Source organism: Leuresthes tenuis, unplaced genomic scaffold, assembly GCF_036924035.1.
Source record: "Leuresthes tenuis unplaced genomic scaffold, fLeuTen1.0.hap1 SCAF_5, whole genome shotgun sequence".
NCBI lineage: Eukaryota > Metazoa > Chordata > Actinopteri > Atheriniformes > Atherinopsidae > Leuresthes > Leuresthes tenuis.
This window is the reverse complement of record NW_027325359.1, coordinates 22,906,963-22,929,059: the sequence shown is the minus strand read 5'-3', so window position 1 is coordinate 22,929,059 and position 22,097 is coordinate 22,906,963. Positions and strand designations below refer to the sequence as shown.

General features: G+C 39.3%; 1 protein-coding gene across 2 annotated transcripts in view; it reads right to left on the bottom strand.

Moving 5' to 3' along the window:
• pot1 (protection of telomeres 1 homolog) overlaps positions 1 to 21,497 on the bottom strand; it is a 35,065-nt gene extending 13,568 nt beyond the window's left edge. For both annotated transcript variants that reach the window (XM_072386470.1, XM_072386471.1), the window contains exons 1-9: positions 21,455 to 21,497; positions 15,373 to 15,506; positions 14,807 to 14,879; positions 12,158 to 12,258; positions 10,596 to 10,703; positions 9,930 to 10,004; positions 8,367 to 8,493; positions 4,323 to 4,453; positions 3,901 to 4,197 (exon numbers count right to left, since the gene is read on the bottom strand). In XM_072386470.1, the coding sequence (XP_072242571.1) occupies positions 3,901 to 4,197; positions 4,323 to 4,453; positions 8,367 to 8,493; positions 9,930 to 10,004; positions 10,596 to 10,703; positions 12,158 to 12,258; positions 14,807 to 14,879; positions 15,373 to 15,492 (1,032 nt within the window). In that variant the 5' untranslated portion in view covers positions 15,493 to 15,506; positions 21,455 to 21,497. The remainder of the gene's footprint in view (positions 1 to 3,900; positions 4,198 to 4,322; positions 4,454 to 8,366; positions 8,494 to 9,929; positions 10,005 to 10,595; positions 10,704 to 12,157; positions 12,259 to 14,806; positions 14,880 to 15,372; positions 15,507 to 21,454) is intronic.
• Between the last annotated feature and the right edge of the window lie 600 nt (positions 21,498 to 22,097).

Genomic DNA, 22,097 nt, shown 5'->3' with positions numbered 1-22,097 from the left:
ACTCACACAGCATGTCTTAGTATATGCAGTATGTGCTTCCTACTCATTCGATGGATGCAAGGCAAGTATGCTTCAACATATGGCCTGGGGAAGCCGGAGTCGAACCACCGACCTTCTGCTCTTTCTCCTGAGCCACAATAGCACATGCCAAAATTTAAATTTCAACAGCTTGCGTTCTGGGCGCTTTGGTGTCATTTCGGCATATCATAATGTTGTGAATCTCTTCATTTTTGTAAACTGGTGCCCTAAGTTAGCCCCCTACCTCTTCAGGTCACTCTCTCTCTCTCTCTCACAGACACACACGCACGCTACAAAAGCCCCACCTTTCTTGCATATCAAATCAATACATGCTTATGCAGACAGGAATGCTAATTTGATCACACTGTCACCAACTATGAGACTTTTTCCAGATCCGTACACCATTGTTTTTTATTCTTAAAAGCACCTACCAAAAATGTAACATTTTGAGCAACGAATTACTTTCAATCTTGGACAGTAGCTCTCTGAGACATTGTCTGGGGAAGCCGGAGTCGAACCACCGACCTTCTGCTCTTTCTCCTGAGCCACAATAGCACATGTATGATCATTACATAATGATCATACAGAAACGTTGGAGAGCACCCAACAACAACAACACGGCAGCTCTAAACTAACAGTGCAATAGTACGCGTTCATACATTCATTCGTCTTAAAGTATTGGTGAAAAAAAGACAGAAAATGCCATATTTATTGGCTGTATTGTCTATGCTCCGTTCTCTCCCATTATATGTATATATGTGGATTTCGAATTATCTAAATAAATAATAATCTAAATTAACTAAACTTTCACCAAACTGAGGTCCAGGTTTAAAAAAAAAACAAACTTCCCCTTTAAGGTCTAGGTTCACTCTGGATATGTTCACATTACCAGGCTGAAAAGACTATCTAATAGTTTCACAAATATGACATTTTGTGTTGTTGTTAAAAAAAGGCCTCTTGTGCACATGCGTGCCATTTCAGTGCAAAGTCGCATTCACATGAAGGTCAGATGCAAGCCAGTTGTAGTTTTGATTGTGAGTCGTCAAATCTGATCTGTATTGATGCAGAACTTAAATCTGAATTGAACAATCTGGCCGGTATTGTGAATGTAGCTTTAGAGATGGGCTGAGGAGGTCAAGCAGTGGGTGCTTGAATGAGAGCCTCCCCCTTTAAATAAATGGACTTGTACTTGTATAGTGCTTTTCTAGTCTAACTGACACCACTCACACACATTCATACAGCACGTCTTAAGATACTTGACTACATGCTTTTTCTAATCATTCATACAGACTGGGAGGCAATGTGGGGTTAAGGGACACTTCGACATGTAGCCGGGGAAGCCAGAGTTGAACCACCGACCTTCTGATTGGTGGGCGACTGCTCTTCCTTCTGAGCTACAATTTTCTGAACAGGATGTCTCCTTAGAGTATCTTTCGGGAGGAGACCCTGGAGAGACCAAGACTAAGCTGATGAGATTATGCATCCCTTCTATCTTCAAATAATACCAGAAAGAGCTATAAAATGTTAAGGAAAGGGACATATGGACTAGGAATGAAACAGGAACCTGTATCTGGTGTCCTACGAGTGACAGAGATATTGTAGGGACTTAAGATACTAGAAAACGTGTTAGTATGGACGTGTTACGTTTTATTGTGTCACAGTAGGCTGAGAGCACCTTTAGAAAACTATGATGACAGCCTGGCAGCAGACACTGCCAAATCCTGTATACATCTACCGTCTGTATTAGCTAAACTGGCAGAAAACCACCCATCACTTACATCCTTGTACTGTTTCGAAAACTGAGGAGGCAAATGCACTGCATCAAGACAAAAAAGAAGACGTCCACCCACTTATGCCAGGATTTAGTTCAGAAAGAGGACAGAAGGAAAATGGATATAAAATGGTGAAAAATAGGTGAATGACGTTTCTAAAAGGAAGTAATTAGTGAAGACCACAATATAGCTTCCTAAAAAAATAACAGAACACATTAACATTTAAAAAAAAAAAAAACATGACTGTGGGCGATTTAAAAAACAAAACAAAACTGGGTATAAGCTGACAACAATTAGCCTCCAGAGAAGCTTCCTTGTGTTTGTGCTGCTGCAGCAGGAACAGAGGAATTTTCTGGCTAGTTCTTTATTTGCAAGATACCTCACACACTAAAGGTGTGAGGTATCTTGGTCAGTCCTGGGTCTACCATTAAATATTATTTGCAAGTGATGTGTAATCAGTTTAAATGAAATCCTGCTCAAAATGGTGCAGTGCATACTGTTAAAAACAATGGCTGCTTTAGCGGTATTAGAAGACTTTGCAAATTGTGCAATTCTAAGAGAGCGTGTGTTTAGAGACAGAGAGGATTTGCTGGCACATGATAACAACTGGCTCATCAGCCGCTTTTGTGGGCAACCCTCCTGGAATTGTGCGCAGAGCATTACATTTTCCTAATGTAATCGGAGCTATTGACTGCACACATTGCTATAAGAGCGCCATCACATGATTAATTTGTATGTCAACAAGAAACATTTTGATTCGATCAATGTACAATTCAGTTCATATGTGTTGCGCAAATGCAATTGACCACCACTGTGGCGAGGTGACCTGGTTCAACGCACGATTCATACATTCTAACAACAACAGCATTGTTGGGAACAGACTCAAGCTGCCACTGTGCACTAGCCACTGGGTGGCTTCTTGGTGAGTAACTTTATTCGTGTATTCGTGTTAGCACTAAGAGCTTTTTAGTGAATCTGGGAAACGCAGCCATTATTAGTGACGTGCATTGAGCATGTGCGCCCCCAATTTCTATCCCGTCTTCACAGCATCATTACTCGTCTGGGGTTAAAGTTAGTAACTTGATGTTTTTTGCTGGTTCAACTACAGCTTAAGATCTTTCCAACAAGCCCGACTGTCTTTGTGTGCAAATGTTAATAACCCTGTGCGTAAAGTGTGAAATGTCTTCATCAGCCTCACCTTTTCCCCGGCGCACTTCTGCACTATGTTACTGCATGAACACGTTTGTTGTGAGTTACACAAAAACATAGGTATTTACCTAAGAGTAATGAGAGTCACCCACATGTGCTCCCACCACCCCTGAGAGAGAGCAGTATTACGCATAGTTGCGCCGACTCTCAAACAGGGTGGGTCCCTCTTCCCCTGTCCCCCCGCCTGTTTTGGCCACACTTCAGCGGTGGACAGCCAGTCTCCTCTTCACATCCAACTTAATGTTAGACCACTTCTTCTTCCCCTCTGCTTGTGAGCGCTTCTCAAACCCCACAGCATTGACAGCCTCAGCCTTATTAAAGTAGGAGCGTGAACAGGGAAAGGATTGGGATGTACAATGGAAATGTGCTTGGATTCATGCGTGCGCACAGATTCATACATCCGGACATTTTTGTGCGTAGAAGGGCTTTTGGGTTAGGGCAGACTTTCAGTCTGAAATCCATGCAAGACTTTGTACATGAGGCCCCTGGTGTTTAGAACACTTTAAACAACAAGCAAATATTTTTTGTACAATTTACAAACATCCTCTGAGATACAGAGAGAACTTTCTGATTAGATTGTACTTGTGGAACACTGCCCACTAGTGTCCATTTTTCTTTTTAGCTTAGTTTTACTGATCAAGAGAGGTGCAGGCACACATCACACACCTGTGTAAGTATTTTTCTCTTTGGAGATATTGGGACTGAACAATTTTCTTTGTTTCCTTTGGCAATACACACCTAAGTACAAAAGTAATTTCACATTTCCACTATATAGGATGTAAGACTAGTAAACGTTACCTGGTCAATATCTATTCTAAGAAAAGGAAATGACCATTGCTATATATATCTGCAGGGAGCTGAATTTACACATGTAAAACTATTTTTTCCCCAGGTATCTTACCCTCAGCAGGGTGCAAGTGGTGTCAATAGGAGCTTTGGCCAGCAGTTGGCAGGCCAGGTCAAAGTAGTCTTTGGGCTGAACAGCAGAGAGGGAAACTAAGGCTGAAACTGAAGGGAAGAGATCCTGACTGGCAGCCCAAGACCGCAGTTCCTCCACTGTCCGTTGGTCCTCCTCATCAAAGTGAAATGAGGGGCTGGATGTTCGAGGTTCCACAGCTCCATCCACTGCTCCATCAAATGTCACCACAGAGAAACCAAATGTGTTGACTAGTGTCATACCATTGTTGAAAAATTGAGCCTGTGTAGAAATATGTTTGATAAGTCATCAAACTTATAAGTTTTCCCACATCATTAATCTAAATTATCTCTGTCACATGTAGTCTCTTTAAGAGGACTGAACAATGAGATTTTTTAAAGATGGACCTTGACTTTGTGCATGCGAATGATGTCTCCAATCTGGAAGATTTTGGGATGGTCCTCCAGTTTCTCACAGAAGATGGTGCAGCCAATTTTGTGGTTGGACTGATCAGTGATCTTCAGGCTGGAGCAGAAATCTGTGGAAAAAGAACTTCCTGTTGTCAGAGATAACAGTTTGGTCCACTAAGAATATCATAAGCTGGATATAGTTCTGTTTTCATTAAAATTTTCACAGTTTCATAGATGCTGATGACATAAATCAAAACGTGATGAGTGTGATGAGGAAAGTAGTTATACATCATTATTAGTTTTTGTAAAAAAATAAAGAAAGGCTTTCTTCCGATTATCCATCCATCCATTTTGTATACCCACTTTATCCAATTTAGGGTCACCAGGGGGCAGCTTACCCAATTGAAATTAGGTGAGAAATGTGTTGCCAGTTCATCACAGGGCCACACAGAGACAAATTAAATAAACAACCATGCACATTGATATTAACTCCTAAAGTCAATTAAGAATCTCCAATCAACCTGTCAAACACGTTTTTTTGGACAGTGGGAGGAAGTGGGAATACCAGCAGAAAACCCACGCTTGCACAGGGAGAATGCAAACTCCTCACAGACCCCAAATGGGATTTGAACCAGGAGCCATCTCGCTGTGAGACAACAGTGCTAAAGACCACACCACCGTGCAACCTAATAAGGATTGTATCAAAGTTATAGAAGAAAAATCATTATAGGTTGCAGGAAACTGGATCTTACCCCTGAAAATATTTACTTCTTAATGCTGAGAACAGAATGAGAAAATTTGACTTGAGCAGATACAGATGACCAACGTCATCTATAGTTTCAAGCAATCTAATTCTGGAAATAACTAAATCCAATTTATTTCAAGATGGCATATTTCCCATGTGATGATGCTGTGACTATATAGCACAGTTTGGTTTGTCAGCTGGTTTAATTTTGATCTAATTTTCAATTAAAAAGTTGCTGATTCATTTTCTGACTAAACTTTTAATAAGGTAATGCAGAGTGTGTTATCTATGTACATTCATCTAAGAGGACTTGAACCTTGTTAATGACTTAATATCTCTCTCATATATATATATATATATATATATATATATATATATATATATATACACACATACATATATACATACATTCTGAAGATATATATGTTTACGCATTTAGCAGACGCTTTTATCCAAAGCGACTTACAAATGGATATTACATTACAGCTAACATCAAAGCTAATAATAAACTACATAGAAGGAAACCACTAGCCAGACTCTGTCAGAGGTGACAGTGTAGAGATAGAGTGCAGTCATAGAGATAAGTACAGAAATAGAAAGTGCAGTAGAGGGGGTAGGGAAGTACAGGGTAAGTGCTAGGGTAGGAGATGCTCTCTGAAGAACAGGGTTCTGGTAGCGCTCGGTAGGTCATTCCACCATCGTGGAACAACACAGGAAAAGACTCTAGACTGCTAGACGACAATCCTGGGACGACCAGAGGGACCAAGTTGTGACATAAGCCTTTGCAAGAGCATTCAAGTAGATGGGAGCCGTTCCACTAAGGACTTTGTGGGCCAACATCAGTGACTTGAATTTGATACGGCGGTTAAGGGTAGCCAGTGGAGTTCAAAGAACGTGTGCTCTTTTTGACAGGCCGTGTTCTGGACCATCAGCAGCACAGGCTGGGAGACCTGTTAGAAGAGTGTTGTAGTAGTCAAGGCTGGAGATGACCATCACCCGCAGACTAAGCAGTCTTGTGTTTATCAAATAATTTCCATTTCAATATTTTGCTCTGACCTAACCTACCTCTTTTCTGTCTCATAACAATATCAACTGCAATTAACATTGTGCCTGTAGTTCAGTGGATTGGATTTGTACAGTTCCCCATTCTGAAGATTGAGCAGTCCGTTTCAAAGAAGATAATCCCTATTAGACCATCATTACACATAAAAAATATTTTCCCACTGGCCCTGTGCACCTCTTGTAATACCTGTCTGAATTCTTTGCAGAAATTATCAGAGAAAGTTTTGTCCATACAATCCTTTGCTGCAGCTTAATGAAACTTCGATACCATCCATCCATTTTCGTCCGCTTATCCGAGGTCGAGTCATGGAGGACACAGGTCCAGGAGAGAAACCCAGGCATCTCTCTCCCCAGCAACACTCTCCAGCTCATCCCGGGTGAGCCTGAGGCAAGTCCTCCAAAGGGAAGCGACCAGGAGACATCCTAACCAGATGCGCAAACCACCTCAGCTGACTTCGATGCGGAGCAGCGACTATACTCCAAGCTCCCTCTGGATGGCCGAGCTCCTCCCCCTATCCCTAAGGCTGAGCCCAGCCACCTTTCGCTTGTATCTGCAATCTCATTCTTTCGGTCAGGATCCAGAAATCGTGACCACAGGTGGAAGCTTCAATAGCTTCATGAAAATGTTCTCTTCTCGTCTTTGCTTATCAGCCCATTCCTCCCCAAGAGAACATACTGTTCATTGTGCTTCTGCACCCACTATAAATATATATTAGGTTTTCTGTCAATTTTAAATGCAAGCACAAATGCTGAGCATAGCAACATACCTTACCTTACATACATTCTGTTGCGCTGGAAAGGTAAATATACCCCTGTCACAAGGCAGATCAATTACTTTTGCATACCAACAAACCTCAGGTTACCATAGGTTAAAATGATGATAACTCCTTTATTCAATAACTTTGAAAGTTTTTTTTTTTTTTTTTTTTTTTTTTTTAAACCTTACACTTGTTCCATAACTACAATGTCTAAGTATATGTAGTATGGTTTATAATAACTGTCAATACTCAGAAAAACAAGGAGTTGCATAGATAGTGAACAGCATAAATGGACCAGTGACCACTGCAAGCTTCTTGCACTTTCTATTAACCATTATTTTTACAAGAGCCGTTTCAAATGCTTTTTTCTGATTTCATTATTAAAAAGTAGAAACAAAACCCAAGAATTAGCAAACAATTGGCAAGAAGAGGGATCTATTTTTTTAGTACTTCCTCTTTTATCTTCAAATTCAATTCGGTTTTATTTAGATAGTGCCAAATCACAACAAATGTAATCTCAAGGCACTTCAAAGATCCAGACAGGATTGGAAAGAGGGAAAGAAGACAGGAAAGAGGAAAATCACTGCAAAAGACGAGGAGAGTACAAAGTCTGCATGACCCAGAAAGCCAAGATAATTATTCTTTCATTTTCATGTATTGACAAATTTATAAAATAATCTACAATGTTTCTGTGACAATGATGAGACTTTATTCAAATAAATCATGGGAAAAGAAAATACTGCTCTGAATAACAGTGCAGACTTTTATGAGCCCTGCAATATGACCCGTAAATACTTGGTAACCTGCTGCTATTTTCTATCTATAACCATTACCAAGTCAAAATTTGAAATTGTCTAGTGGATGGGTTAATGACTAAAATTACATGCAAAACTTTCCTATTTGTTATTCTATGTGTTTCATGCCATTTAACAACTAGAAGTAAACACACATGACCGAACTGGTGAACATGCCCAACATTTCAGCATGTTTGCATTGTCATTGAACATCCATCCATCCATCCATCCATCAATTTTCTATACCCGCTTAATCTGTCGGTCGGGATGCGGGGGTTGGAGCCTATCCCAGCAGTAATCGGGCAAGAGAGGCGGGGTACACCCTGGACAGGCGCCAGTCCATCACAGGGCCACACAGAGACAAACAACTACACACGCTCACACTCACTCCCAAGGACAATTTAGAATTGTCAATTAACCTAACATGCAAGTTTTTGGACAGTGGGAGAAAGCCAGAGTACCCGGAGAGAACCCACGCATACACAGGGAGAACATGCAAACTCCACACAGAAAGGCCCCAACTGGGAGTTGAACCTGGAACCTACTTGCTGTGAGGTGACGGTGCTAACCACCGTGCAAACTCCCATATTGAACATATTAGCATTTATCTCACAGAGTTGTTGCCTGGAGGCCGATTCTCATTTGATGAACACATTAACAGTGCTCTGGGTTTCTGACTGACCTGTGCCACGGCTCTTAAACGGCTGTTTGAAAAACACCACCACACCATACACATTGACAGTAGATCCAGCCTTCAAATCACCCAGTTGCACATATGTGTATTTTGAAGCCTTGGCTGCCCTGGAAACCTGAAGAAACAAATGTGTTTAGAACAAGCAGCGCAGTTGAATACCATATATGATCATATTTTCTAACACACAATCACACAATATTTGACAGATGTTTTTGATAAAAGCTTATTTTTGTGTGGCACATAGACCTGGTAGTAACAGATTACAAATGAACTTGTTAAAGGACCTATGTTACTTATTTTGGGGACAGACCTGGGACAGTTACATAAGACTCTGTAGTTTCATTACTAAAAGTGACAAACATGCACATTCTTTCCATGAGATCGTTAATGTACGGTTCTCATTTTTGAATCTGTTGTCATGAGCTAAGTGTCCAGACATTAAGGGCAGTGGGAACAAATTATTAAAGAAATTAATTTAGCTTTCCATTGCATCCATATTTTCTCTGCTTGTAACTGAATTTCATTTTCCACATTGATGCGTGTCATCATTTGTTTCTAATACCACAGTAAGTTCAAATTGTGTGGTAAAGTTATTTTACACTATTTTCTGAAAGTCTGGCACTGACAAACAACTTTTTTTTAAGTTTAGAAAGTTTTTGCTTTACTTCATAAACATGATATTTTCCTAAACTAACCTTGACACTATAGTACTGAAATGCAAGGATTACTTCCATAAAAGCTGTGAAGTCAAAGACTTAAAAGCAAAGTATCAAACAGTCAGCACAGCTACATGCATAATTGAGTCGAGTTATAGTTACAGCTAAACTGTGCCATTTACCTGGACCAAGTATAAATAGTATGTCCAAGTACAAATGCACAGGATTGAAACCATGTTATTACCTGAAGTACATCTTCAGGTAATGATGTGGCTTGTGCAAGTAAATGTTGGAAGACTTCCTGGCCATTTTAACCTTCTCTGTGTGAAATCAAGTGAAGCTGAATTCACTTCACAGAGATTTAAGTAACTTCATATGCGATTTTGTCAGATGATACTGTCGTTATAAAATCAGGATTTCATTTCAGCAAAGTAGCAGTCAGGAAATGCTTTGAGCAACCGCTACTTAACATGCAGACTTGCGTCTAGCTGTGACAAAAGTAACACACAAAAAAAGATTTTGAGAGCTGCTTTAGTGGAAATTCTACAATAACAAAACACTTAAACTTTACTGTTTTTACTACAAGTTGAGCTCTTACATGCAGAGTGATTTGATCCCCAAGTACATTATCTGGGTGTGTTTCATACCAAAATTGTATGAAATTGAGCCTCTCAAACTGGACTGCCTAATAAGTTTTACAGGTATTTTAAAACCCTAGTTTTTGTTGGACTAACAAAATAATCATTTTTTTTCCAGAGTCATGTAAACATGCTTACTGAAAGACACGGGTCTGCTTATGTCTTAATCAAGGTGAGGCAACTCTAGGACAGCCAGCAAACGATACCTCAACAACACTCCAGAACCCTATTGAGTCAATTATACCCCTGACTCTCACCTCAGCAGAGGGCATGGAGCTCAAAGTGCTTGCCACTGGAGATCTGGGATCAAGAGTAGGTTGCTGGGGGTATACCTGCACAAGAAATTACATTTTTCTTTCTTGTTTCCAGCCCATCAGTTTTCTTGGCATCGGACAGCGAATGCAGCAGACAAACAATAGAAGACAAAAATGGTCAACTAACTAAATTCATCAAGGTAATATGAATTACGATATGCTCTAACACAGCTTTTGTTTGCTGTAATGGGCAATTACATATAAATGTTTAAATACTTTCTTTTCTGCCCTGATTTCTATCTGTGTACATTTTTTGCAATTATGCAGTTATTTACTGCTGCATAGCATTGTGCACAATGTTTGTAACATGTTGTCTGCACATTGAAAAACAGTGAAAGTTCAGACGAAGCAGTACTGTGTAACTGAGGTCACCATCTTAGTGTGTGTGTTATGGTGTGGTTCTGTGTGCCATTCTAGGTTTACAAAGTTAATTTATCGCCACATGCAGAATAAGTGTTGGTCCATTTGCTTTCAGGATCACAACCAGCTAGCAGTGAAACCTTTAGTTCAAATAGTGCGGATGAAAAATTTTTTTTTTTTTTTTTAAACGTATGTATTCATAAATGAGGTATATAAAACTATAAAAAAAAAAAAAAGAAAAGCACTTACATAGATACATGCATCTTCTCCGGACAGCAGAAGGTTACAGGGATGAAGATTGTCCTTATTAGCCGTTGGAGATTTGCCCACAGTGAAGCCAGAGGCCACCAACACATCCTGCAACAAAATACATGATAAACAACAAATAAAGATATTAGGCATTATAATTGAAAGACTAGATTAATAAATATGCATTCAACCCTCTTCTCAGAGGGAGGAGGACTCAAGCGACAGATGCTGTATACTTAAGGATGTTAAGCAAGATGTCCCAATAAGCTGGTGTGAAGTATAACAGTGTAAATTTGCTGTCCCTTCAAAATAACCAAAGGATGTAAACCCTATTGAACATCTGTGGGGCATCCTCAAAGGGAAGGTGGGGGAGCTCAAGGTCTCTAAGATCCACCAGCTCCGTGATGCCGTCATGGAGGAGTGGAAGAGGATTCCAGTGGCAACCTGTGAAGCTCTAGTGAACTCCATGCCCAAGAGAGTTAAGGCAGTGCAGGAAAATAATGGTGAACACACAAAATATTGACTCTTTGTGCGCAAATTGGACATTTTCACTTAAGTGTGTACTCACTTTTGTTGCTAGCAGTTTAGACATCAATGGCTGTGTGTTTACTTATTTTGAGGGGAAAGCAAATTTACACTGTTATACAAGCTGTGGACTGACAACTTTACATTGTATCACAGTGTCATATCTTCAGTGTTGTCCCATGAAAAGATATCTTAAAATATTTACAAAAATGTGAGGGGTGTACTCACTTTTGTGAGATGCAATAATTCTGCAAAACTAAACAGCTGTTGTAAATAAATCAAGCAGGAAAGATAAAATAAATATTGAATGTTCTGAGTGTGTAAATCAATGTTCTGGTCAATATAACTTTTTACACCAATTTGTAAAACTTTCAACTATTATCTAACTATCCCAAAACTTGTACTTTGTAAGACCAAATGCAGACAAATGCATAGTGATTTGGAATATCTACCGTAAAGTAACTCAGTATAAAATAATTCAGATGAGTTGGATGAACTACTATCATAATCTGTGCAAAATGATATATTCCAGTACCAAAAACAAAGAAGCACAGAGCCAAACACAACTTTCTTTTTTCTGGAGTTGCCCTGGAGCCTGGCTTGCAGCTTTGGGTCAGAGAAAGGGGTCTGACTGGGCTTATGTTCCCAATGAAGGTTCAGAGTACTCTACAGTCACCAGGTGGAACACCATCCTGCACTCCACCCAGAGACTCTACTTCATTGATTATGTGGGCTTCTGAACCCGAGTTGTGTTTTGTTATTGGACTTCTGTGCTAGTCAGGGTTTCTTTATAACAAACACCATGTTAGAGCACAGGGGTATTGATAAGTGGAATCAAGAAACCTTTAGTTGTTGGTCGATAAATAGTATGGTAATCATATATCTACACCCTTATGTCTTCAACAGGTGAAGGTAGCGGTTAAGCTATCAACTAAAAACAAAGTTTGTTGTTTGTAAGTTTTTTTCTTGTTTTTTTTTGGGATCATTAAAAAAAAAAAAGAGAGAAAAAAGAATTGTATTTGTATGAGCACTTATACCTCTTCATTGACATCCTGACTGAAGTTTTTTGCCAGTGCTCCGAACAGGACAACGTTAATAGAAGGGTACTGAGATGAAACATTCAGCAGGGATTCTTCTTCTGAAAAACAGTTGAAAAACATGATTTTTTTTGGTAACTGCGACAAGTTAGTGTGAGGTTTTATTTCAAGGATTAGAATAACGGTGCAATATGTACAGGTTTGTAAAGAGTAAATGTCATCATCAATAACTAAATGGTATTTATTATATATTTTGTTAGCTGCCTGATCAGTTCAATTCTGTTTTATTCATATAGTACCAAATCACAACAAATGTCATCTCAAAGGACTTCAAAGGTACAGTCCAAAAACGTACTCCTTTGTTTTCCATAATGTGCCATGTTTCAGAAAGCTGGAAACAAAAAGATCTAAAATATATGTTAGTTGTTAATTTACTGTTTAATCTGCTGAATATGTCTGAAAGTCAGCATTTTTTTTTAAAACAATAATTCCACACTTTCATAACCAATGTAACTATTCAGCTAAATAATGACAAACAATAGTTTCCTTATTGTTGAGTCCCAAACTACCATTACATCAGTAGGAGTTCGATCATATGCGAGGTGTGGAAACAGAGTGACGTTTCCAACCACCAGCAGATGGCGCTATATGTGCGTGTCAGTATGCACATATGTACGCAGTCAGGGCAGAGTCCCCGGCAAGCCTATGATGTTTGGTGAAGATGGAACAATGTATGCAAAAGTTATGAGTGACTTTAAGTTTTGTGGCGAGCAATAGCAAGACGTCAAAGTTTGAGGGTCCGCCACGGCCACATCCTTCAGACTTTGGAAAAGATTCTCCTAACTTTTAATCCCCCATGGCTGAAGAGTAACCTGAAGAAGTCTGAAGCCGATAGCATGCATGTGTAAGTTTGGGCATATGTATGGGTTCTGGGTGGAGCCCACGTGCAGCCTAAGTTTGGGGTACATTGGATAATGTATGTGGGAGTTATAAGCTGGCTGAAGAACGGCACCAATTTGTATCTCGCACTCAATGATCATGACATCTCAGGCTTTTTTGTGCAGCTGGGCATGACGAAGGCGTGTGCTGAATTTCATGTGCCTACACAAAACGAACCCCAAGGGTGTGGGTATTTGGTAAATTTCTAGGGGGCGCAATAGAGAAATTTTGATGCTACTCCACTGAAACCTATAAGGCACCAGTGAGTTGAATTTTGAGTTTTGGTGCACGGGAAAGCCCTGAAAGAATAATAATAACGCCAAGGAATACAATAGGGCCTTCGCTGCTAGAAGCTTGGGCCCTAAAAATCAAGCATGAGAACAGAAGCACATTAAATAGGATTGCTGCAAAAAAGTATCCATTTTTTCAGAACATTTAAAAACACAGTTGAAACAATCTCTGAAACTCAATTTACACCCCGGCAATGCAAATTGAGTTACCTAAATGCTTCCTGTTAACCAGTCCTGTGATGTGAAAGTGACTTTAAATGTACAACTGCATCCTAATAATTGGGCTCCCCTGAGTCTTAAGGCTTCCTACAACTGTTTGAAGTCTGGGGACCTTATTTATGACCATGCACCTTAAATAATAAAAGAGGGTGTAGAATCTGAACATTTCATACTTCACAAAATATTCACATGTATAAAACTGTATGCACACGTAATGTTGCGAGCCTTTGCTTTTATAAATCCCAGAGACTGTGACATTGAAAGCACATGCAAAGAGACAGTAGCCTGCCCTTCCTCCAAAAATTGACAAATGGCAAAGTGCAATCATACAACTCCCGTGACAGATTGTTTAAACTTCATCTGGTAGGGTTTACTCTTGTTAATTAGAGTGTGATTCCATCACAGCAGGGTATATGGAGGACTGAAACTGTCATAATCTGAAATTATTGTTAAAAACAATGGTATTGGATGTGAAAGGAATACGTTTTTCTGCTTTAATTTTAAACTGCATTAATTTAAGCTTTTTGTTATTGTCACTATTTACTTTGCCTTATTTACTTTAGCTCTATTTATTATTTCAAATATATCTACTTCTATTTTTGTTACTCCTGTATTTATTTCTGCACTAATTTCTTTTACATAATATTGATTTATTTACTCCATCCAATTATTTATTCCTTATTTTCAATAAAATCCTTGTAAAACATTTTATTTATTGATGTATTTACATTTCTGTTATATCTTTGTCTTTCAGACCATAAACTACTAGTTTTCAAGATAAGATAAGAAATCAAGGCTCATTTTTAAATACTTCACATAATTAAATACTTTACATCGCTATTTCAACACTCTTTTGCATGAACGAGAAGTTAGAAAAAAAACTTTGAACCTTGAAGCTCAAGAATTATACTTTTGATGTGTCAATTTTATGAATTTGAATGAATCATAAAATAAACAGTCTAAACCGTTATTAAAAATTAAAATACTAATTTATGCTACACAATTTATATTCCAGCTTGAAAGAGCCACATTCCAAAATTTTCCAACCAGCTAAGAAATGAAAGTCAAAACAAAATAAAGAAAATAAAGAAGTATTGTGACAGCATGGAATTCAACTTTAAAACAAAAAGGTATGTACTTGGACTAAAATAAAGTAGGAAAAAAAAGAAACAGCTGATAGATAAACACGTAAACGTGTTACCATGGATGACAATTTTCAGGATGAAGTCCTCAGGTGGTATCGGCACCAATGGGCCTTTACGAAGCACTTTACCCTGAAACAGGAAAACATACTGAACTTTAATACATCCCAAAAAGTGTTAAGCTCTGACTGAAGTGCTGCAGAATTGTACTGAAAGCCTGTCAACTGATCAAAGTCACATCAAAAAACCAAGAAGTGAGAATAAGTGTCTCAGGGAAATGAGCTACAAGACAGTAGGTGATTATTCTGCTGCTTTGGTTTTCATAAACATACTCCGGTGTCATTTTATTAAAGAATAATTTAAAAAAATAGCATAAAAAGAAAAAAAAATGGGGCAGACATGAACAGATAGAGGCAACTGGTAGATAACTGAAAACGTAAAGACATGGAAATATGTGCCACAAAAATAGAAAAAGGTGTAGGTCAACACCTACCTCTATGGACCTAAGGCACCTGTTCTTGGACTGCTAATGACCACAGACTCATGTAAAGTGCAGAGAAATTACTGACTGATTAAAATTTTTAAAAAAAATCTATAATCATAATAGACTATTCAAACAACAAACCTTGACTATTTTGTTGGCACAGTCAGTGGTGCTGCTGATGAGAGAAATGGGAATCCTGGTCAGGTGTATTGGTAAATGGGAGCCTGGATCTTTCCCCTCTGAGAGCACCTGGATGGGCATAATTTTGAGATGACCTAGGAAAAATTAAGTAAAGATATTCACACATTATTTTCTAACATTTTATTATTCAAGGATCAATGCTGCAGCCAAAAGGGACATCAATGTAAGTGACAGAAAGGAAAATTAATACGTTTTATTGCTTTTTACTTAATCATATGTGATGTAGGCTTAAAATAAATATAACTATAAGTATGCAGATGATTATGCCAGTAAAGAGTAAATACCACACATAAACATAGAATTGGGTGGGGGGGGTGGATTAAACTGTCACCAACTGACTTTTACACTTTCTTTCAGATCCTTTTTGTCTCAACTTTTTTTTTACTCCCCCAAGCTCAGGAGTGAAATTTTCTGTTGATCGCAACAACAATGGAGTGGAAGTCATGTATGTTATTTTGTGTGTGCTGCTATCAAGCTATTAAATGTGGTTTGCTGAATGATAGATTAACTTGTTTCCAAGTCTCTGTTCATGAATTACTTGATTTGTGATCATCATATTAATATTTTTTGTCTTGCAGAAACCTGGCTGCAGCAAAATGATCATGTTAGCATTAATGAATCAACACCCTCCTGGAGATCCTCTGCAACAGTGAGGCTGCGGAGAATCTCCAGGCATGTTTGGACTCTATTGACTGGGATGTGTTTAGGACTGCTACTAACAGTCTGGATGAGTACATAGAGGCTGTGACATCATACATCAGCTTCTGTGAGGACTGCTGTGTTCCATCACGCACCAGAGTGTGTTACAACAACGACAAACCCTGGTTCACAGTCAAACTCAGAAGGTTATGGTTGGATAAGGAAGAGGCCTTCAGGAGAGGGGACTGTAATGGAAAATTAATTCTTACATGCATTGTATTGAGTGTTACTGTGTATGACCTGCAAATGACCAAGCTGCAAGGTACCAGCCTGTCCTGTTTTCTTAAATTCCTCTTTACAATGGTGGGCTTGTTATAATGAGATAGCTGCACTTTAGGGGGGACAGGGGTTAGGCTGGTATTTACGACTGTGTCTGGGTAACCTCAACTGATGGTTGGGGAGGAAAATTAGAAGAACAATCAACTATACCCAAAGACAGATGACGTGATGAGCGGGCAATATAACTGTGTGTTTTTGCCTCAGTGGTCAGAGCAACTCTGTATTCTGTACTGTGTTGTTCTCTCTTGCAAGATATTATTAAAGCCTCTTATCTCCTCAGAAGAAAATAACGTTACTGTGCGTTACTAAATTTCCACCACAGGACAAAGAAAGATTCAAAGAGGCAAAGTACAAGTTTAGGAAGTCGGTGAAAGAGGCTAAACGACTGTACTCTGAGAAGCTCCAACACCAGCTCTCAGCCAACGACTCTGCATCTGTCTGGAAAGGGCTCAGGCAGATCACCAACTACAAGCCTAAAGCCCCCGACTCCATAAACGACCAACAACCTGAATGAGTTCTACTGTCCCTCCGATAGACAAACAGTGCGGTTACATGTGTGCCATCGGATCAGATTAATGGCTAAATTACAATAAGAATGAGTTATTAAGTTCATGTAGACACCTTCATCTGACAAGAAATCGAATCGAATTGGATCGGGTTACTTGCAATCAAATTAAGACCCCGGGATAACTCGATCCAAATGCCCACTGAACGTGCATGTAGACGACAGTGGATTGGGTCGAGTGTTCTGCGCATGCTCGAGATTTTTTCCCGCGATCGTCAACCTGGAAGTCGAAGGCGACGATATCACTGTTGTTGTTGCCGCCGTCAGAAAAAACAAACAACACAATGGAGAATGCGCCGTTGTGCATCGCGTTTGTGCCATAACCATGTTCATCACAAATGTAGAGGGACGTAGCTTCATCTTGCTTTTCGTTTGCCATCTTTCTCGAATGCCTTAGTTTTGTTGTTCTTGGTGGTGAAGACATCAACTGGAAGTGGCTCTTTTAGAGATAGTTGAAATGGTTACAGCGCGACCTATCATACTGTGGTATGGCATGCTTTGTGCCAGTGATTTGATTCATTCACCGCCATATATCCAAGCATAATTACCCTTGCTCAGATAAGGAGCATAACCCAACTGTAGCCATAATTGAGTTAATCTTATCATGTAGACCCACTGACTGACTCTCACCCTCTCCCCTTCCAGACCTACAAGCCACATTAACGTAGCATTTCAGACGTTCTGTGTTACATTAGCGCTCTATTTATTTGGGACCACTTTATCCTGTTGTATATCTGCACATTTTTAGTATTTATAGCATTCAGCTTGCACTACAGCTCCTTATTTTTTTAAACAGTATTTAGATCTAGATTATATATATATATATATATATTGTCTATACTTAATACTCTGCACCAACTATACCAAGTCAAATTCCTTGTAAGTGCAAACCTCCTTGGCAATAAACTTGATTCTGATTCTCTGACTATTTAAATGTTAAGATTCCTCGAACCACAGCCAGAAGAGTGTCAACTATTATCAAATCAGGCAATCCAGTGTTTACCACAGCCTTTGAACCACAGAGTGTTTTCTGTGGTGAACCACAGAGTGTTTTCTGTGGTTCTCCAAGGGAATTAACCTGGTGGCTGGGCGCCTCAAACTACCTCGGACCCTCCGAGTCCACCCCACATTTCATGAGTCCAAGATCAAGCCAGCCCTTACCTTCGGGTTTGAGAGGGTTAATGACCTGAGTAACGCTCCTGAGTCCCTGCTCATGACATCCTCAACAAGGACTTGATCAGGGACCTCATCAAATATCTCCGATGTTTAGCCTACCGCTGCTAATGAAGTAGGAAACATTGGACAGTTAGCCGCATTAAGTACTTAACAAGAATGTAACATCATTAAGTCCCTCTCTTAATAACGATCAGTGAATATAGTTACTCAGATAATCGAAATATTGATGCTCTCCAAATTTAGCACCTGCTAATTTGATGAAGTAAATGTGGCAGCTCACCACTCAGTCATAGTATGTTCAGTTAGTAGCAGGGCACAGGGACAGAACAGCAGCAAGATGAATGTGAATTAGAAATAGGAAAATTTGACTTCCGGTATGGCGTAATAACAGACACCTTCCCCATTTAAGACGAAAGTAAATAATAAATGTGCATGAAAAAATCTTATAGGAGGATATAAGCTAAGGACAGTGAGTGAGCTCAGACAACAGTGAGTCAGAATATCAAGAACAGTGAAGAAATGGCGACTGGAGAAGCACATGCAGCAGTTGAATGGGGAATGGGGGAAGCCAATAAGCATACAGACAAGAACATACTGCATGGTAGCATCTATGCTATCCAAGCTGAAATAAAAGCAGGACATGTGGACATGAAGGAGGAGCCAAATGGTATCTGTGAAACGATCAGACACAACTTGAGAGAAAAACTAGGAAACTTTAAATATAAAGTTAACCAGAAGCTGAGAGAGACTGTATTTTTCAGTTCTGTCCCTGAGTCGAGGATGGAAGAAGTGGAGAACCAAGCGACGGTGGTTGAAGAACACCTGTGCAACGGACACCCTTTTGCAAATGGTGCAGGAACAGCACATTGAATCAAGGCTAACAGATTTAGAAGAGCATTCCAGGAAAAACAACCTGAGAGGTTTTGGAATCAGTGAGGGGATGGAGGGGAGCAATGCATAAGAGTTCCTGGAGAATGTTATCAAATTAGAGTTATGGCTCACAGACATCGATTTGGGAATACAATGCTGTCATAGATCACTGGGACCAAGACTGCTGCCACACGCTCCTCCAAGGTGCACGATTGCCCACTTCCTCACGTACAGAACCAAGGAGCTGGTGCTGTCCACCACTTGAAGGAAAAAAGAAATTTGCCTGAACGGTAAAAGAATTTATATCGATGATGATTACATGGCAGATTATGAAAAAAAGAAAAGAATATGCTCCACTGAAGAAGATGTTAAAAGGAGAGAGGCTGAGTTTCCAGACACTAGCACCCACAAAACTTAGTCTTTTATGAAGACGGACCCAGAACATACTATAATGCAAGGAAGGCAAGGGAAGACAGGCTCAAGAGGGGGATCCTGACAGCTGATGAGGACACAGGATTTGAGTCCGGACGACACCAAAACCCGCAAACACAGCTGTGATATCCCGCAAGAAGCTCAAAGATAGCCCCTGGAAGGTTCACAGACCCGCGAGACGTCAAAAACAGACGCCGAGTGAGCCCGAGAGAAGCTACTGAAATTCCAACGCTCTCCTCCACATAAAGAGAACTTGACCTGAAATGTAATCATGAGTAGATAAAAAGAGAAAGACAATTAATGAGAAAGAAATGTACACATAATCTTTTGCCTTGACTCATAACATGATAGAAAAATGTTCTTGGCTCAAAATCTGCTGAAAAATAATAATTAGCATCTAAGATTTATTTTCATGCATACACACAAAATGTGTTCTCTGCTTTTAACACATCCAGGTTGGCATCTGTTGGGGTCACCATGCTCAAGGGCATCTTGGCAGTGACCCTCCAGCAGTCAGTGTCACCAATCTTTTTGAGTGGTAAGAGTGGAACTCAAACCACCAACCTTCCGGTTATTGGGCGACCCACTCTAACCACTGAGCCACAGCTGCCATTTAGACCATTTGAAACAGGAGATGGCAATTGCAATAGATTTGTTCACTGAGCGCAGGTAGCAGGGAGACCAGGGAGACCAGGGCACACCAGGGCACAGAACTACAGAAAAAATACCCATGTTTTCATCTTGGTCGTGATGAATTGGAAGCTCAGTGCCTGACATGCAAAGCAATGGCCAATTTATTCATTTTAATCTCTGGCCAATATGTTTTTTTATTTTGTTTTTATTGGTATTGCTTTATAATGGAGCAAACATTGAATAGAAATAATCAACACTTGGCCAATCTTCTTACGAAAACATTAAAACACCACACTGAAAATAGACTGAATGCCACCAGCAATTCAAATGAAGCTGTAGAACCCTTGACATTGGGCACATTTGTATGCAATCACATTGTCATGGTGCCACATGCATACACTATACTAAGGTATCCTCTTTTTCACAAACTCAAATCTGGTCACCCTAATAGCATAGCAACTGATAGGCTAAGTCCCATTTTTGTGCCGTTAATAACTAACAAGTTCACTACATGAGGGACAAAGCACTAGTAAATGACACATGACAATAAAACACCTGATGTGCTAACTGGATTATTGTAGATACCAAGGCAAGAGCTTGATGTTTTTAATACACATAAACCAGTTATGCAGAACTCAAAACTATCAACGTATGCCACAGAAACAAGAGAGTGCCATGGTTATATGTCATAATCCCACAGTCTTAGTCCCACAGGTCCATTTGTGCCGTCCATGACAAGCTATTTTCGTTACATGGGAGTAAAAAGGAAACAGCTTGAAAAGCGAAGACATATTATCAGCTTTCATTCAGTTTGCGTGCAGTACATGTAGCTTCATGTTCGGCTAACGTCACAGGAAGTTTATTCTTAGCTAGTTAACGAACACAATCAGGGAGTTAGCCTCCTGAGTTATCTCGAAAACATAGTAGTTTTAACAATAAACATACATCCCTTTCACACAGTCTATACATAACTGAAATGTTCTTGTGGCGTCTGAGAAGATTGTTAGAACCAACAAACGTATTTAGAAAATAGTTAAAATGCAAATTTGGATGTAGGCCGTAACGAAGACTGAAATGTCAACTATGTTATAAAAGCAAAACTTACACTGCAATCGTTATGCGGGTTTGCCAGTTTGTAACTCGAACTAAAACATTAATATTTTCAGATTGGCCATCGCGACACACGCTGTCTAAAAGGCAGCGTAGTCTTTGAGTGGTGTCAGACTAATCGGAGCAAAATTATAAAAATAATTATCATAAAACTGCAAAAACAATTTTATATAGCTATAATAATAAAAAAGAAAAAGATCACAACTAGTCTTTAACAATCATACAAGCATGTTAATGTGAAAAAAACGGAGAACTTACACCAGCAGTAGAGTTCCTTGGTTTTCCCTCGCTTGGTTTCGAACTGACACAAGCGACTAACATGACGCGCATGCGTATACAAATCTCAACGCTGTACTCAAGGAAGGTATGGAAAATACATAATAATTACTTACGTGAAAAAAGACCCCCTCAAAAATATTTACAATTATTCAATTTGTTTAAATGGAAAATCAACAACTTTTCTGTTCATAATGTGTTATATTTATTGATAGGATTTATCATTGATTGATTGCTTGGTTGGTCAATTGTGACATGTTACATAACAGTCTTTATTTCCACTACATAATCTCCACTTTTCACTTGCAACTTTTCATGACTTCTGCTGTCAGTACTCACAATTGACCAACCAAATACAATAATAGTTAAAAAAAAAAGAAAAGAGTTAGAACCCAAAATTATTAGTTGGACTTGTTGAGGTTGCAGAAGTTTGGTGAGAGCAACACCAACTAACAAAAGTTCTCATATATGTGGTACATATTTACTAGATGGATTTTACACACTATGTCCATTTAATCTAGGTCATGCTTTCTGTTAAATTGATTAAATGCAAAGTGAGTCCAGAGGTCTACTTTCAAACTTCTTCTGCTGCTTCTTCTTTGATGTTTTATGGCAGTTGAACTTA